At 43.9% G+C, this 17,659-nt stretch overlaps 1 protein-coding gene across 4 annotated transcripts in view; it reads right to left on the bottom strand.

The window, feature by feature from the left end:
- LOC109902729 (discoidin domain-containing receptor 2) overlaps positions 1 to 17,659 on the bottom strand; it is a 48,951-nt gene that overhangs the window by 22,625 nt on the left and 8,667 nt on the right. For all 4 annotated transcript variants that reach the window (XM_020499331.2, XM_020499333.2, XM_020499332.2 and 1 more), the window contains exon 2: positions 1,517 to 1,648. In XM_020499331.2, coding sequence (XP_020354920.2) covers positions 1,517 to 1,598 — 82 coding nt within the window. In that variant the 5' untranslated portion in view covers positions 1,599 to 1,648. The remainder of the gene's footprint in view (positions 1 to 1,516; positions 1,649 to 17,659) is intronic.

Genomic DNA, 17,659 nt, shown 5'->3' with positions numbered 1-17,659 from the left:
GAGACCCATGGACAACAGAACAGTGGAGAGACCCATGGACAACAGAACAGTGAAGACCCATGGACAACAGAACAGTGAAGACCCATGGACAACAGAACAGTGGATACCCATGGACAACAGAACAGTGGATACCCATGGACAACAGAACAGTGGATACCCATTGACAACAGAACAGCGGAGACCCATGGACAACAGAACAGCGGAGACCCATGGACAACAGAACAGCGGAGACCCATGGACAACATAACAGTGAAGACCCATGGACAACAGAACAGTGGAGACCCATGGACAACAGAACAGCGGAGACCCATTGACAACAGAACAGCGGAGACCCATGGACAACAGAACAGCGGAGACCCATGGACAACATAACAGTGGAGACCCATGGACAACAGAACAGTGGAGACCCATGGACAACAGAACAGTGGAGACCCATGGACAACATAACAGTGAAGACCCATGGACAACAGAACAGTGAAGACCCATGGACAACAGAACAGTGGAGACCCATGGACAACAGAACAGTGGAGACCCATGGACAACAGAACAGTGGAGACCCATGGACAACAGAACAGTGGAGACCCATGGACAACAGAACAGTGGAGACCCATGGACAACAGAACAGTGGAGAGACCCATGGACAGCAGAACAGTGGAGACCCATGGACAACATAACAGTGAAGACCCATGGACAACAGAACAGTGGAGACCCATGGACAACAGAACAGTGGAGACCCATGGACAGCAGAACAGTGGTGATCCATGGACAACAGAACAGTGGAGAGACCCATGGACAGCAGAACAGTGGAGACCCATGGACAACAGAACAGTCCCACTCACATCAAAGAGACAGCAATAGCAGTTAAGGCCACCAAATGGAAACTGATAAGAGAATTATGTTCTCCGGGTACATTACCCAATTTAATTATATTAGTCTCAGTCTGCAAACCAGAATGTGTAAGATCCTGGTCGAATGAAACAGACGGAGGCCCAGCCAAATAGTCAAAAAGGTTTATTCACGGAACATTCTAAAGTCAAGAATACAAAACAATTTATTTTATACTGACTTCCCACGCCCACACACAAACATACGCACACACATACACACAAACATACGCACACACATACACAAACATACGTACACACATACACACAAACATACGCACACACATGTCCTGCTATGCACACACTGTCTGTCTCACTACCCAGCCGACAGAGATAGTGACCTTGTCCTTGACGTACTCCCCTCTCTCTCCCAAATCTCTAGTCAGGTCGGCACCAAGCTTAGACAGTCTGTGTTTAAAATACCATAAAGACATATTGTTTTACCCTAATTCTGACTAGGACGACACATTTATTGATTATGATTTTATACATTCTAATCAATTCCATACAATTATATGTTTCAGGGCGGAATATTCGAATCATTCAATTAACAGACAATTCTCACCTATCAGAAACACACACACACACACACACACACACTTTCTCCATACCATTCCCATGCCAACACTCACCTGGGTTAACCTGTGAGGTGACGTCTCCTAACAGGTAGAGCAGGATGATCAGCGGAAAGTGTCCCCCCCACAGGCACTTCATCCCAAACACACACACACACACACACTTTCACACACAGAGGGTCTTCAAACCTGAAATCAATGAGAAAACAACCGTCAGAATATGTCATACAAGTTTAAGTATTTGGACTGTGGTGAAATGAAACAGACGTTTTAGGGTCTGTGTTTGGATCCATGTGGTATATTCAGGCAGTTGGTGCAGTTTCATGTCTTTCCTCCAGGGAACCAGACCATCTGAGAGGTTCAAGGGAAAGCTGCAGCTTTTACTGGAGGAATGGTTTTCATTTGCTCAATAAAGACAATAATTGCTGTCTGAAAGTGGAATTTCCATTCATTCATTATCTTACCACGAGTGAAGAGTGAAAGCATATTAAAATGGCGGGGATAATTTAACATTACAGTAGCCAGCTCTGAGTAATAAAACTGTACATAAAACTATATCCATACATCTAAATGTAAATTCTTTAACTTTCTTTAGTAGTTCTCCATCCCCTGGCTGTGTGTGTAACATTATTTAGTAGTTCTCCATCCCCTGGCTGTGTGTGTAACATTATTTAGTAGTTCTCCATCCCCTGGCTGTGTGTGTGTGTGTGTGTGTGTAACATTCTTTAGTAGTTCTCCATCCCCTGGCTGTGTGTGTAACATTATTTAGTAGTTCTCCATCCCCTGGCTGCGTGTGTAACATTATTTAGTAGTTCTCCATCCCCTGGCTGTGTGTGTGTGTGTGTGTGTGTGTGTAACATTCTTTAGTAGTTCTCCATCCCCTGGCTGTGTGTGTGTGTGTGTAACATTCTTTAGTAGTTCTCCATCCCCTGGCTGTGTGTGTGTGTGTGTAACATTCTTTAGTAGTTCTCCATCCCCTGGCTGTGTGTGTGTGTGTGTGTGTGTAACATTCTTTAGTAGTTCTCCATCCCCTGGCTGTGTGTGTGTGTGTGTGTGTGTGTAACATTCTTTAGTAGTTCTCCATCCCTTGGCTGTGTGTGTGTGTGTGTAACATTCTTTAGTAGTTCTCCATCCCCTGGCTGTGTGTGTGTGTGCTAGAGAGGACTTCAGACAGGAGGCAGGAATAAATTAAGGCAGCATTTCATAGAGGGAGACAGAGAGAAACAGAGAAAGACAGAGGGACAGACAGACAGACAGATACAGAGTGAGCGAGAGAGAGGCAAAAAGAAAGAGACACAGAGAGAGAGAGAGAGAGACACAGAGAGAGGTCCAGCACGCCTCCTCTCTTCAACAGACCAACAGGCCAATGGTCTAATCTTCTTTTACCTTAGAGGAAATGTCGATGTCCACTCACAGTGATCTTTTAGTGATTTACTCTAGTCTCATGTGGTTGTCTGACCTACCACTATTAATGATCCAGTAAAAGGTGTGGGGGGAGAGAGTTGGGGTTGCACATGTAAATGCTTTACTGTCATTCTAACTGATTGTTACATAATTACAAACAGTAATTGTTTGTGGCAATCTCACTGTGTTAATAGCTTCTTATGTAACAAACACTATTTAAAGAAGGAGAACGACTGGAGCAGAATCATTAGTGGTTGTTCTATCTTTGTTAATATAAAAGTGAACATTTCTCTAGTAAGATTGTAATCTTTGGACAGCAATAGTTGGAAGTACCATGTAACAATGTGGAAATGCAAAGTCAATACACTGCACCTATGCAACTACCATGTAAATTCATAGGGTTTCGGAACCTTAGGTAAAGTGGCAGTGTGGTTTTGAAGAGAAAGGCAGAGGGGTGAAGAGTGTACTATGGACTGTATAGAGTTAAGCTGGAGAGATCAGAAAGCCAAAGGGGAGGTTCCCTGGTCGTCATCCTAGGCCAAAAGGGCACGTGTGTGTGTGTTTGTGTGTGGGACATTTCCGGCTGTTCATCCCTGGCCAAACAACTTTCTCTTGGCAGTGCGAGGCTGCGTAGGAGTGGCTGATAGATCAACATGTCAGGGTCAAGCAGCACAGCACTCCTCACAACCACACACACACACATATGCACACATGCACATGCACACAGTCTTGTATAACTGACCTTGTGGGGACACTCAATTCAGTCCCATTCAAAATCTGATTTTCACTACTTCCCTTACTCCAAATCTTACCCTAAACCTTACCCTAAATCTAGCTCCTACCCCTAACACAAATTCTAACCAGAACCCTAAACCCTCTAGAAATAGCATTATAACTTGTGGAGACTAACAAAATGTCCCCAGTTCTTAAAATGTTATGTTTGTTTACTATACTTGTTGGGACTTCTGGTCTCCACAAGTATAGTTAAACATGACCACCCACCCACCCCCACACACACACTAAACCTCGCTGTGCCCTCTGCAGTAAACATTTACACATACTAACCATCCTCCACACACTCACATAGCTCTACAACCAGAGACCACACTTGCACACTCACACCACCTAGGAACCTCACAATAACCAGGCCATTGCCATATATCAGTGCTAAAATCTGGAGTTTCATACAATATAACAGAGTTGTATTCTGGCTGTGGGATACATATTCAGATCTGCTGCCCAATACCACTGCCAAGATGGAACTCTGATGACACCCAACGTTACAGAACAACTTCTTTATCTATATACAGTTCCTATAAATCAATAGACATTTATGATATCTTAAATTCCAGAATATAAGGAATCCTGCTTTCATGCAAGTCGTCAGACATTCGGTATACGATTTCTAAGCCATCCTTACTTTCACAAATACAATAACATCACTGTAATTGTGTTATTGTAATCAGCTAATCACAGAACAAAACAGCTGTAAAACTGTACAAACTCTCAACAGCTCCCCTTCACCAACACCCATCGACCTCTGAATGGCCTCATTGTGCATTCACCATCATCAACAAAATCATCTAGTTAGTTTCTCCTTCAGAAGTGCTCCATTTCCTGTTATATCAGATTACAGCCATATCACACTAAGACACTGGCCTCCTTATAAGGGTAAATATATTGGTGTTAATGCTGGGCTTAAACAGTTAATGAAACACAAACAGCTGGTGGCTTGTGTCATGTGTTGGGGAGGGAGAGTCAGAGAGGTATTTACCATGTGGCCAGAGAGAACAGCTCTCATGTATAAAAGTGGACATAGAGTTAGCATGAAGAAAACCCAACAGATTTTCCATTTACCAAGGCCATGTTCTGTGACTTTCAACACCGCACTGTCATAAGATTCCACCTTTCCAACAAGTCAGTTGGTCAAATTTCTGCCCTGCTAGAGCTTCCCCGGTCAACTCTAAGTGCTGTTATTGTGAAGTGGAAACATCTAGGAGCAATAACGGATTGGCCGCAAAGTGGTAGGCCACACAAGCTCACTGAATGAGACCGACAAGTGCTGAAGCGCGTAGCACGTAAAAATGGTCTGTCATCGGATGCGACACTCACTACTGAGTTCCAAACCAGAAACCGTGGATTGATGGCAGCATTCGCGTGAAACTGAAAGCCCGAACCACTGCTTTTAATCAGGGCAAGGTGACCGGAAACATGACCGAATACAAACAGTGTAACTATTCCCTCCGCAAGGCAATCAAACAAGCTAAGCGTCAGTATAGAGACAAAGTAGAATCTCAATTCAACGGCTCAGACACAAGAGGTATGTGGCAGGGTCTACAGTCAATCACGGATTACAAAAAGAAAACCAGCCCAGTCACGGACCAGAATGTCTTGCTCCCAGGCAGACTAAATAACTTTTTTGCCCGCTTTGAGGACAATACAGTGCCACTGACACGGCCCGCAACTAAAACATGTGGACTCTCCTTCACTGCAGCCGACGTGAGGAAAACATTTAAACGTGTCAACCCTCGCAAGGCTGCAGGCCCAGACGGCATCCCCAGCCGCGCCCTCAGAGCATGCGCAGACCAGCTGGCTGGTGTGTTTACGGACATATTCAATCAATCCCTATCCCAGTCTGTTGTTCCCACATGCTTCAAGAGGGCCACCATTGTTCCTGTTCCCAAGAAAGCTAAGGTAACTGAGCTAAACGACTACCGCCCCGTAGCACTCACTTCCGTCATCATGAAGTGCCTTGAGAGACTAGTCAAGGACCATATCACCTCCACCCTACCTGACACCCTAGACCCACTCCAATTTGCTTACCGCCCAAATAGGTCCACAGACGATGCAATCTCAACCACACTGAACACTGCCCTAACCCATCTGGACAAGAGGAATACCTATGTGAGAATGCTGTTCATCGACTACAGCTCGGCATTTAACACCATAGTGCCCTCCAAGCTCTTCATCAGGCTCGAGACCCTGGGTCTCGACCCCGCCCTGTGCAACTGGGTACTGGATTTCCTTACGGGCCGCCCCCAGGTGGTGAGGGTAGGCAACAACATTTCCACCCAGCTGATCCTTGGGGCCCCACAAGGGTGCGTTCTGTGCCCTCTCCTGTACTCCCTGTTCACCCACGACTGCGTGGCCACGCACGCCTCCAACTCAATCATCAAGTTTGCGGACGACACAACAGTGGTAGGCTTGATTACCAACAACGACGAGACGGCCTACAGGGAGGAGGTGAGGGCCCTCGGAGTGTGGTGTCAGGAAAATAACCTCACACTCAACGTCAACAAAACTAAGGAGATGATTGTGGACTTCAGGAAACAGCAGAGGGAACACCCCCCTATCCACATTGATGGAACAGTAGTGGAGAGGGTAGTAAGTTTTAAGTTCCTCGGCGTACACATCACAGACAAACTGAATTGGTCCACCCACACAGACAGCATCGTGAAGAAGGCGCAGCAGCGCCTCTTCAACCTCAGGAGGCTGAAGAAATTTGGCTTGTCACCAAAAGCACTCACAAACTTCTACAGATGCACAATCGAGAGCATCCTGTCGGGCTGTATCACTGCCTGGTACGGCAACTGCTCCGCCCACAACCGTAAGGCTCTCCAGAGGGTAGTGAGGTCTGCACAACGCATCACCGGGGGTAAACTACCTGCCCTTCAGGACACCTACACCACCCGATGTCACAGGAAGGCCATAAAGATCATCAAGGACAACAACCACCCGAGCCACTGCCTGTTCACCCCGCTATCATCCAGAAGGCGAGGTCAGTACAGGTGCATCAAAGCTGGGACTGAGAGACTGAAAAACAGCTTCTCTCTCAAGACTGTTAAATAGCCACCACTAACATTGAGTGGCTGCTGCCAACACACTGACTCAACTCCAGCCACTTTAATAATGGGAATTGATGGGAAATGATGTAAAATATATCACTAGCCACTTTAAACAATGCTACCTAATATAATGTTTACATACCCTACATTATTCATCTCATATGTATATGTATATACTGTACTCTATATCATCTACTGCATCTTTATGTAATACATGTATCACTAGCCACTTTAACTATGCCACTTTGTTTACATACTCATCTCATATGTATATACTGCACTCAATACCATCTACTTGCCTATGCCGCCCTATGCCGCTCTGTACCATCACTCACTCATATCTTTATGTACATATTCTTTATCCCCTTACACTTGTGTCTATAAGGTAGTAGTTTTGGAATTGTTAGCTAGATTACTTGTTGGTTATTACTGCATTGTCGGAACTAGAAGCATAAGCATTTCGCTACACTCGCATTAACATCTGCTAACCATGTGTATGTGACAAATAAAATTTGATTTGATTTGAACTGCCTCTGGACACAACGTCAGCACAAGAACTGTTCGTCAGGAGCTTCATGAAATGTGTTTCCATGGCCGAGCAGCCGTACACAGGTCTAGGATAAAAATGTGCAATGCCAAGCGTCGGCTGGTGTGGTGTAAAGCTTTCCTGCCATTGGACTCTGGAGCAGTGGAAACACGTTCTCTGGAGTGGTGAATCACGCCTCACGATCTGGCAGTCCGACGGACAAATCTGGGTTTGGCGGATGCCAGGAGAACTCTACCTGCCCGAATGCATAGTGCCAACTGTAAAATTTGGTAGAGGGGGAATAATGGCCTGGGGCTGTTTTTCATTGTTCGAGCTAGGCCTCTTAGTTCCATTGAAAATAAATCTTAACGCTACAGCATACAATGACATTCTAGACGATTCTGTGATTCCAACTTTGAGGCAACAGTTTGGGGAAAGCTCTTTCCTATTTCAGCATGACAATGCCCCCGTACACAAAGTGAGGTCCATACAGAAATGGATAGTCGAGATCAGTATGGAATAATTTGACTGGCCTGCACAGAGCACAGAGGTTAAGAACACCTACACATTCAAGGGTTTTTCTTTATTTTTTACATTGTAGAATAATAGTGAAGACATCAAAACTATGAAATAACACACATGGAATCATGTAGTAACAAGAAGTGTTAAACAAATCAAAATATATTTTATATTTGAGATTCTTCAAAGTAGCCACCCTTTGCCTTGATGACAGCTTTGCACACTGCATTCTCTCAACCAGCTTCACCTGGAATGCTTTTCCAACAGTCTTGAAGGAGTTCCCACATATGCTGAGCACTTGTTGGCTGCTTTTCCTTCACTCTGCGGTCCAACTCATCACAAACCATCTCAATTTGGTTGAGGTCAGCGCATTGTGGAGGCCAGGTCATCTGATATAGCACTCCATCACTCTCCTTCTTGGTAAAATAGCCCTTACACAGCCTGGAGGTGTGTTGGGTCATTGTCCTGTTGAAAAACAAATGATAGTGGGACTAAGCGCAAACCAAACCAGATGGGATGGCGTATCGCTGCAGAATGCTGTGGTAGCCATACTGGTTAAGTGTGCCTTGAATTATAAATAAAGCACTGACAGTGTCACCAGCAAAGCACCCCCACACCATCACACCTCCTTCTCCATGCTTTACAGTGGGAAATACACATTCAGAGATCATCCATTCACCAACACTGTGTCTTTCGGTTGGTACCAAAAGGACACATTTTCAACGGTCTAATGTCCATTGCTTGAGTTTCTTGGCACAATCAAGTCTCTTCTTATTATTGGTGCCCTTTTAGTAGTGATTTTTTTTCAGCATTTAGACCATGACGGCCTGATTCACACAGTCTCCCCCGAACAGTTGATGTTGAGATGTGTCTGTTTCTTGAACTCTGTGAAGCATTTATTTGGGCTGCAATTTCTGAGGCTGCTAACTCGAATGAACTTATCCTCTACAATAGAGGTAACTCTGGGTCTTCCATTCCTGTGGCAGTCCTCACGAGAGCCAGTTTCATCATAGCGCTTGATGGTTTTTGTGATTGCACAAGAAGAAACGTTCAAAGTTCTTGAAATTTTCTGTATTGACTGACCCTTCATGTCTTAAATTAATGACGGACTGTAGTTTCTCTTTGCTTATTTGATCTGTTCTTGCCATAATATGGACTTGGTATTTTACCAAATAGGGATATCTTCTGTATACCACCCCTGCCTTGCAACAACACAATTGATTGGCTCAAATGAATTAAGGAAAGAAATTCCACAAATTAACTTAAGGCACACCTCTTAATTGAAATGGATTCCAGGTGACTCCCCCCACTCACGAAGCTGGTTGAGAGAATACCAAGAGTGTGCAAAGCTGTCATCAAGTCAAAGGGTGGCTACTTTGAAGAATCTCAAATATATTTTGATTTGTGTAACACGTCTTGTTACTACATGATTCCATATGTGTTATTTCATAGTTTTGATGCCTTCACTATTATTCTACAATGTAGAATAATAGTAAAAATAAAGAAAATCCTTGAATGAGTAGGTGTTCTAAAACTTTTGACCGGTAGTGTAAGTACAGTGGTGGAAAAAGTACTCAACTGTCATACTTCAAATTCCTTAACTAAAGCCAACCAGATGGCACGATTGGATTGTTTAAAAAAAATGTACCGACTACCAAGGGCACACCAACACTCAGACATAATTTACAGACACATTATTTGTGTTTAGTAAGTCCATCAGTTCAGAGGCAGCAGTAATGACAACACGTTATATTGATGTGTGTGTGAATTTGACCAGATTGCTGTTCTACTTGACCATTCCAAAAGTACTTTTGGGTGTCAGGGAAAATGGATGCGAGTAAAAAGTACATATTTTCTTTAGGAATGTACTAGAGTAAAAGTTGTCAAAAATACAAATAGTAAAGTACAGATACGCAGAAAAACGAATTAAGTTGTACTTCAAAAGTACTTTTACTTAGTAAGAGATGTATTCTCAATCCAGGTAGGTATCTGCATGGAGCGTAGGGCTGTTGTCTCATAACAAGGCTTTGCTATGGTAACATCAGAGCAGGCTCTGACACACAGGACACAGGGTTATGGGCTGTCTCACATTCACCATTATGGAAAACTTCTGCTCATTCTCATTTCATAGCAGCATGGAACACTTATCCACTCACCAGTATCGTTTTAAACTCAAATTCCTTTTTCATGTGAAAAGTTACGATAGTTATCAAGTCCAAATGTAAATGTTTTTGCAATGTCTGTAAAAGTTTGCTGACATGTTAGGAGCTGAGATCAAGCTTTCAGTAATGATCAGTGAGTAACTCCTCTTGACAATGTTTTATTCTGATGCAGCAAACTATTGAGAGTAGTGTTTCTACAGTCCAATGGTTGAGCTACTGTTCACTTTCACTCACCTCTCACTGACAGGCTGTCAGGACTGGAGAGAGAGGGAGGTAGACAGGGAGGGGAGGAGAGGAGAAAAAAACAAGAGAGCACAGGTGCATAAGCCCAACCTCTCACCTCACCTCACTGATTAAAATACTTCCTGACTAAAATGGGGTGGAGAGGGTCTTGATCAGACTTCTTCAGGGTCCAACTAACTTTATCATTCTGCAGCTATACTAGAGGCCCTATAGACAGCAGAGATTTGTTGGATCTTCTGATCTGGAGGTAAATTCAGGGGAGTAGAGGGAGACAGGGGAGGAACAGGGGAGACAGGAAGAGAGGCGGAGGTAGCATGACAGAACGAGGTACATGAGGAGGCACAGGGGGAGTTAGGGGCCCTCCTAGGCCTAAGGTGAGGGGCCGGAGTGGGGCAGAGTGGACAGACAGGACCTGTGTCTTGCCATACACTGTCCCTCACATTCCTCCTCACACAGCCTGCTCAAGTGGGTTTGCTACTAGGGGTCTACTGTCGTGTGTTAGTACACAGCCTGCTCTATGGGGCTGCTGGGGCCAACTATAGGGATAATTTTACCCAGGAATTGGTTTCATACACTCCTATAGCTCCTGCAGGAATCAACCTAGACTTACTAAGTAGGGCCTCCCCAAAACCAGCCTATATTACTCACTGGGCTCTGGTTGGAGTTGAATGTACCATACTGTGCCTAGTGTGCACATATGCAACCTAAGTTATACAGTTGACTTCTGATACATGCAATGGGCTCGACAGTGTGCACTAAACTGGAGCATGCAGGGAATAGAAGTCATGGGTAGAGGATAGGGTATAGGGTTAGAGGCTGGGGATTGATATTTAACAAAGCAAGTGAACGGTTGTGCTTTGGTCCACTGCTGTCTGTCCCTCATTACTGCTGTCAAATAAACTGACATCATGAGACAGGGGCAAACTAAATGCTTGATCCTATTTCTGTACTAAATCCTGAAGGGGAATTCAACCTTATGGTCCACCCTACCATATATGCATTAATAACAGATGAAGCTGGGAGTCTCAGAGCATGTCTGTCTGACAAATTCAAACAGTCAACAGAAAACTCAGATCAAAGTCATCTTTAGAATAACAAACGAATATCAGACAGCAAAGCACTTCAATGCTTTCACAAAGGAAAACAATCAGGCTTGAACCGGTCGGAGAGAAGTCAAACAAAGCACTCAAGGGCCATATCTGATACCTCAAGAGTCTGAGGTGTGGAGGTCAAATCACTGATGGGTTTATCAGAGAGAAAGAGTGAGACAGAGAGAGATGGAAAAAATTGGGAGACCACTGTTCTTTTTTATGAACTCAACTGCCAAATAAAACCCAAACGGGATCCTAAAGAATAAGTACAGATATAATTGTCTAAAATGGTTTAACCGTTGAAGAGAAAAAAAGAACACAATATTTATTGACCTCTTAACTATTTGGAAATAAATGTCAACACTACATGCACATTTTTAATGATTTTACTGTGTAGTACATTTATTAGGTCCTAATCTATGGATTTCACTTGACTAGACAGGAGCGCAGCCATGGTTGGGCCTGGGAAGGCATAGGGCCCACCCACTGGGGAGCCAGGCCCAGCCAATCAGAAAGAGTTTTTCCCCACAAAAAGGCTTAATTGCAGACAGAAATACTCCTCAGTTTCATCAGCTGTCCAGGATGCTGGTCTCAGACAATCCCGCAGTTGGAAGAAGCCGGATGTGGAGGTCCTGGGCTTGCATGGTTACAGGTGTGGTTGTAAGGCCAAATTCTCTAAAACAAATTTGGAGGCAGCTTATGGTAGAGAAATTAACACTCAATTCTCTGTCACCAGCTCTGGTGGACATTCCTGCACTCAGCATGCCAATTGCACACTCCTTCAAAACTTGAGACATCTGTGCCATTGTGTTGTGTGACAAACTGCACATTTTAGAATGGCCTTTTTATTGTCCCCAGCATAAGCTGCATGAGGTCTAAATCAGCTTCTTGGTAAATCACACCTGTCAAGTGGATGGATTATCTTGGCAAAGTAGAAATGCTCACTAACAGGGATATAAACACTTTCATGCACAACATTTGAGGGAAATAAGCTTTTTGTGCATATGAAACATTTCTGGGATCTTTTATTTCAGCTCATGAAATATTGAACCAACACTTTAAATGTTGCGTTTATATTTTTGTTCAGTATAGTTCTATCTACACACAGTGCCCTGTCTTGTGCTCCCAGAGTAATACAGTGGGGCAAAAAAGTATTTAGTCAGCCACCAATTGTGCAAGTTCTCCCACTTAAAAATATGATAGAGGCCTGTAATTTTCATCATAGGTACACTTCAACTATGACAGACAAAATGAGAAGAAAAATCTAGAAAATCACATTGTAGGATTTTTAATGAATTTATTTGCAAATTATGGTGGAAAATAAGTATTTGGTCAATAGCAAAAGTTTCTCAATACTTTGTTATATACCCTTTGTTGGCAATGACAGAGGTCAAACGTTTTCTGTAAGTCATCACAAGGTTTTCACACACGGTTGCTGATATTTTGGCCCATTCCTCCATGCAGATCTCCTCTAGAGCAGTGATGTTTTGGGGCTGTTGCTGGGCAACACTGACTTTCAACTCCTTCCAAAGATTTTCTCTGGGGTTGAGATCTGGAGACTGGCTAGGCCACTCCAGGACCTTGAAATGCTTCTTACGAAACCACTCCTTCGTTGCCTGGGCGGTGTGTTTGGGATCATTGTCATGGTGAAAGACCCAGCCACGTTTAATCTTCAATGCCCTTGCTGATGGAAGGAGGTTTTCACTCAAAATCTCACGATACATGGCCCCATTCATTCTTTCCTTTACACGGATCAGTCGTCCTGGTCCCTTTGCAAGAAACAGCCCCAAAGCATGATGTTTCCACCCCCATGCTTCACAGTAGGTATGGTGTTCTTTGGATGCAATTCAGCATTCTTTGTCCTCCAAACACGACGAGTTGAGTTTTTACCAAAAAGTTATATTTTGGTTTCATCTGACCATATGACATTCTCCCAATCTCCAAGCTCTTTGGTCTTGGCCATAGTGGAGTTTGGAGTGTGACTGTTTGAGGTTGTGGACAGGTGTCTTTTATACTGATAACAAGTTCAAACAGGTGCCATTAATACAGGTAACGAGTGGAGGACAGAGGGGCCTCTTAAAGAAGAAGTTAGAGGTCTGTGATAGCAGTTTGTTTGTAGGTGACCAAATACTTATTTTCCTCCATAATTTGCAAATTAATTCATAAAAAAATCCTACAATGTGATTTTCTGGATTTATTTCCCTCGTTTTGTCTGTCATAGTTGAAGTGTACCTATGATGAAAATTACAGGCCTCTCTCATCTTTAAAAGTGGGAGAACTTGCACAATTGGTGGCTGACTAAATACTTTTTTGCCCCACTGTACATTATGTAACTGTCAAAAGGAAAAACTCATAAACTAAAGTTTTCCTTGTATATTTTTCTACCATAGAAGAGTCTGCTCTCCCTGTATAAAATATGGACGTATTCCCCTTCAATGGACTCTTTGTTGAAGTGACACATCTGGATAATTAAAGGGAGGTGAGACGTGGCAGTGTGTGTGTAGGCTGGTGGATAATTCCTACTGATGAATAGGCTGATGTGACTGAGAAGTCCCCCACACACACACACACACACACACACACACACACACACACACACACACACACACACACACACACACACACACACACACACACACACACACACACACACACACACACACACACACACACACACACACACACACACACACACACACACACACACACACACACACACACACACACACACACACACACACACACACACACACACACACACAGCTGGTCAAAGCACTGCATAAGTATTCCTGATTAAAAAAATAGATATATTTAGACCAATCATGGGAATTAGCAGTAGAATACACAATGGTACAATTTGATTAGTTGATTAAGGTTTGGACATTACAATGTGTGTAAAACAAAAATGGCTGTGAAACACCACAGGAAGCCTCAATCCCACATCCCCATACAGCTTAACCTCCCATCCACCTCTTCCAAGCTTCACCTCATCCCACCTGCCAGGAAGACAGTGAGACTTCTCCTAGATGTCCCACCAGTCCCAACCCCTCCCCAGTACTAGAAGTCCTCAGCCTCCCCCAGTCACCCCCTTTGTCCACCATCATCAGGTCCCCCCCCCCCAGACCTAACCCCACCCTCCTACAACCCCACCGCTCCCCTGCCACCAGAACCCGACCAGTCAGAAATATTAACTTATCTCACAGGTTCACAGTGGTAAAACCTATGGGAGAGAAATATTACTGTGCTTCAAGGCTTTCATGAATGTTTTTACTTTTCATGAATGTTTTATTTTGAAGATTGGATCAGAAATGTTCTCACTATCATCATGCTCTGTCACTCCCTCTTGCTTTTATTTAACTCCAAATGTATGTTCATGTAAAGTGAAGTTAGTGGGTTGAAGTTGTACAGAGCAGCAACTTAGTATGCTGTTCCTAAATATGAATACCAGAACGTTGCTTCTGGTGCTGGGAAAAAGAACGTTCTGCAAAACCATTGGTTCCCCCCAGGCTCAGAACAGGAAGTGGCCAAGGACAGATACTCCCGTCAGAAAACCACAGACTGGGCTTTGTGGGGCTGGAATTGGGAAATGGTTATTTAGCTACAGATATCATGAACTGGCTGCACTGGACAGAAACTTGTATGTTGACTGTGTGGAGACAGACACATATCAAGACGTGAGCACTGTCAGTGAATTGAAACGGTCTGTGAACTGAAACGGTCTGCTACTACTGATCAAACCGTGCGCACTGTATTTAGTACAAGGTGGGACTGAAAAGAGGGGATGTGGGTTTTATGCTGTTTGTACAGGGGTTTTGGATGTGCAGAAACAAATCATATTCTCCTAGAAAGACTTCCTCTCCTTCCCTCGTCCTCTCACGGTCATACAGAGGGCTGATGGTCCTTGCACCATGGGGGAACCGGTAGAGTCAACACACAGAGGTGCCCTGCTCTCGTCCCCTCCTCTGCTCGCCTGCCTTGGTTCCCTGGCCCTCTGACCTGGCCCTCTGACCTGGCCCTCTGACCAAGCTCTACTGTCAGCAGCACTCACATGCTATGCCATGAGCAAGAGGAGTAGTGGAGAGAGGAGTAGGGTAGAGAACGACTGGAGAGAGGAGAGTGGCTGTGGAACAAGCCCAGGCTCAGAGTAAAAGTGAACTGCGATGTGAATAACATTTGCTCCAGACTTTTCATGGGGTGATCAGCTCAATAACGGCAAAGGACGACAGCAAAATGGAAGCAAAGTGAAAAATGTTTATGCAACTAAGATCATTTGATGGTGTAGGAACAACTGTTGAATATACTTGTAAGTCTATGCACAGTATTCTGTGCATGGAGGAGAGCTTAATGACAGTAAAGGAAGAGGAATGGAGAGGTTTGATTTACTGTGGAACCAACTGGGCTCTACAGCAAAACCTGAGACCATTGAGTAAAGTCTGCAATGTGTGTAATTCTGTCTCTGCGTGTGTGTGTGTGTGTGTGCGCGCGTGCATGCTTGCCTGTGTGTGTAGGGTCTGCCTTCCCACAGCCCGACTGTGTAGTGCGCCAGGCAGGGTAGTTATCTTTTATAGTGGCCAATTACAGTGAAGTAAAGCTGTACAGACCAATGATAGCAGCATGAAATCACCAGTCAGCCTTGATTAAAGGGGCATCCATACAACTTACCCATAACCTGCTCTGAAACACACTACCTGTCACTATACACAGCCTGCTTTGAAACACAGTCAACCACTAGGATGTGAGGTCCTGAATGTGCCTAGTTACACATGAACGAGGAGAAGGCTGAATTAATAAATACAGAATAATATAAACTGTGACCCCTTATTGTTTCTCCTTCCGCACCCCCCTCTTCCTCTTGTATTCAGGTTGTGTCCAAAAAATTTTGATACAGAATCTAACCTTTCCTAACCTATCATATGATGTGGCTTCAGGAAGTGTCATGATTGTGCATATCGGAGCTGAGATCTTTACCTCTTTCCCTGTACATTAATATACCATAGAGCTTGACTGAAAGATATCTGCCTCTGAAACAGACTGAAAGACAGAGAAGAGAAAAAGCAGAGAGATTATCTGAAAGCTATAATTTGCTCCCAGCTTCAGTCAGTGTTGAGATCTGGTAGTGATTAATGGGCTAAGAGGGTGACACCCACACACACACATGACCGGGGGCAAACTACCTGCTCTCCAGGACACCTACAGCACCCGACGTCACAGGAAGGCCAAAAATATAATCAAGGACAACAACCACCCGAGCCAATGCCTGTTCACACCGCTATCATCCAGAAGGCGAGGTCAGTACAGGTGCATCAAGGCTGGGAAAGAGAGACTGAAAAACAGCTTCTATCTCAAGGCCATCAAACTGTTTAAAAAGCCATCACTAGCCGGCTTCCCCCAAGTTACGTAACCCTGCACCTTAGAGGCTGCTGACCTATATAAATAGACTTGAAATCACTGGCCACTTTAATAAATGGAACACTAGTCACTTCAATAATGTTTACATATCTTGCAGTACCCATCTCATATGTATATACTGTATCCTATACTATTCTACTGTATCTTATTCTATGCCGCTGACATTGCATGTCCATATATTTTTATATTCTTAATTCCATTCCTTTACTAGATTTGTGTGTATTGGGTATATGTTGTGTAATTGTTATTTTTTACTTGTTAGATATTACTGCACTGTCGGAGCATTATGCTACAACCACAATAACATCTGCTAAACATGTGTATGTGACCAATAAAATGTGATTTGACACACACGCAGGCCACACAAGCACACACATGCGTGTACACTGCACACACGCACATGCAAACATAAAAGTATATCCACAAACTATTCTTCTCTGGAAAACATAAAAATCTAAACATTTGATTAATTCAAGGGTATGAAAGTACAAGCTATGGCTGGTAAGAGCAATGCAACCTGGGCAGACAGGCGGGGCAAATGAACAGAAAGTAAAACAATGCAGAGAGCATTTTATTGGCCATGCGTTCATTAGCTGGAGCTGTGTATGTGTGTGTATGCAGCCATACGCTAGACAAGCTACCATGACCAGCCACATCAGCTTCTGATTACAGCCTCTCTAGTTTCCCCTTAAGCCCATAACATAACATGCCATAGCAGAGATTTCATTTTGATGGGAATGCATGAAATCCTAATCAAATGTAGTTTAAAAAAAAAATCCAAAACCAGAGCCAGGTGTAGGCATATAAAAAAATAGGCTGTAAAGTTTCAGACTGTGACACAAGCGCGCCACGCATGCACGCCACACACACGAGAGGTGGGAGGGAGAGGAAACACTGGAGAGCACAAGACTCCATTATGTGCATTTATGTGTAATGCTAATGTGTGACACATGGCAGGGAGGGGGAGAAGGGAAGATTATATACAATGATGGCTGGTCCAT

Source organism: Oncorhynchus kisutch, linkage group LG13, assembly GCF_002021735.2.
Source record: "Oncorhynchus kisutch isolate 150728-3 linkage group LG13, Okis_V2, whole genome shotgun sequence".
Taxonomy (NCBI): domain Eukaryota; kingdom Metazoa; phylum Chordata; class Actinopteri; order Salmoniformes; family Salmonidae; genus Oncorhynchus; species Oncorhynchus kisutch.
This window is presented reverse-complemented; position numbering and strand designations above follow the sequence as displayed.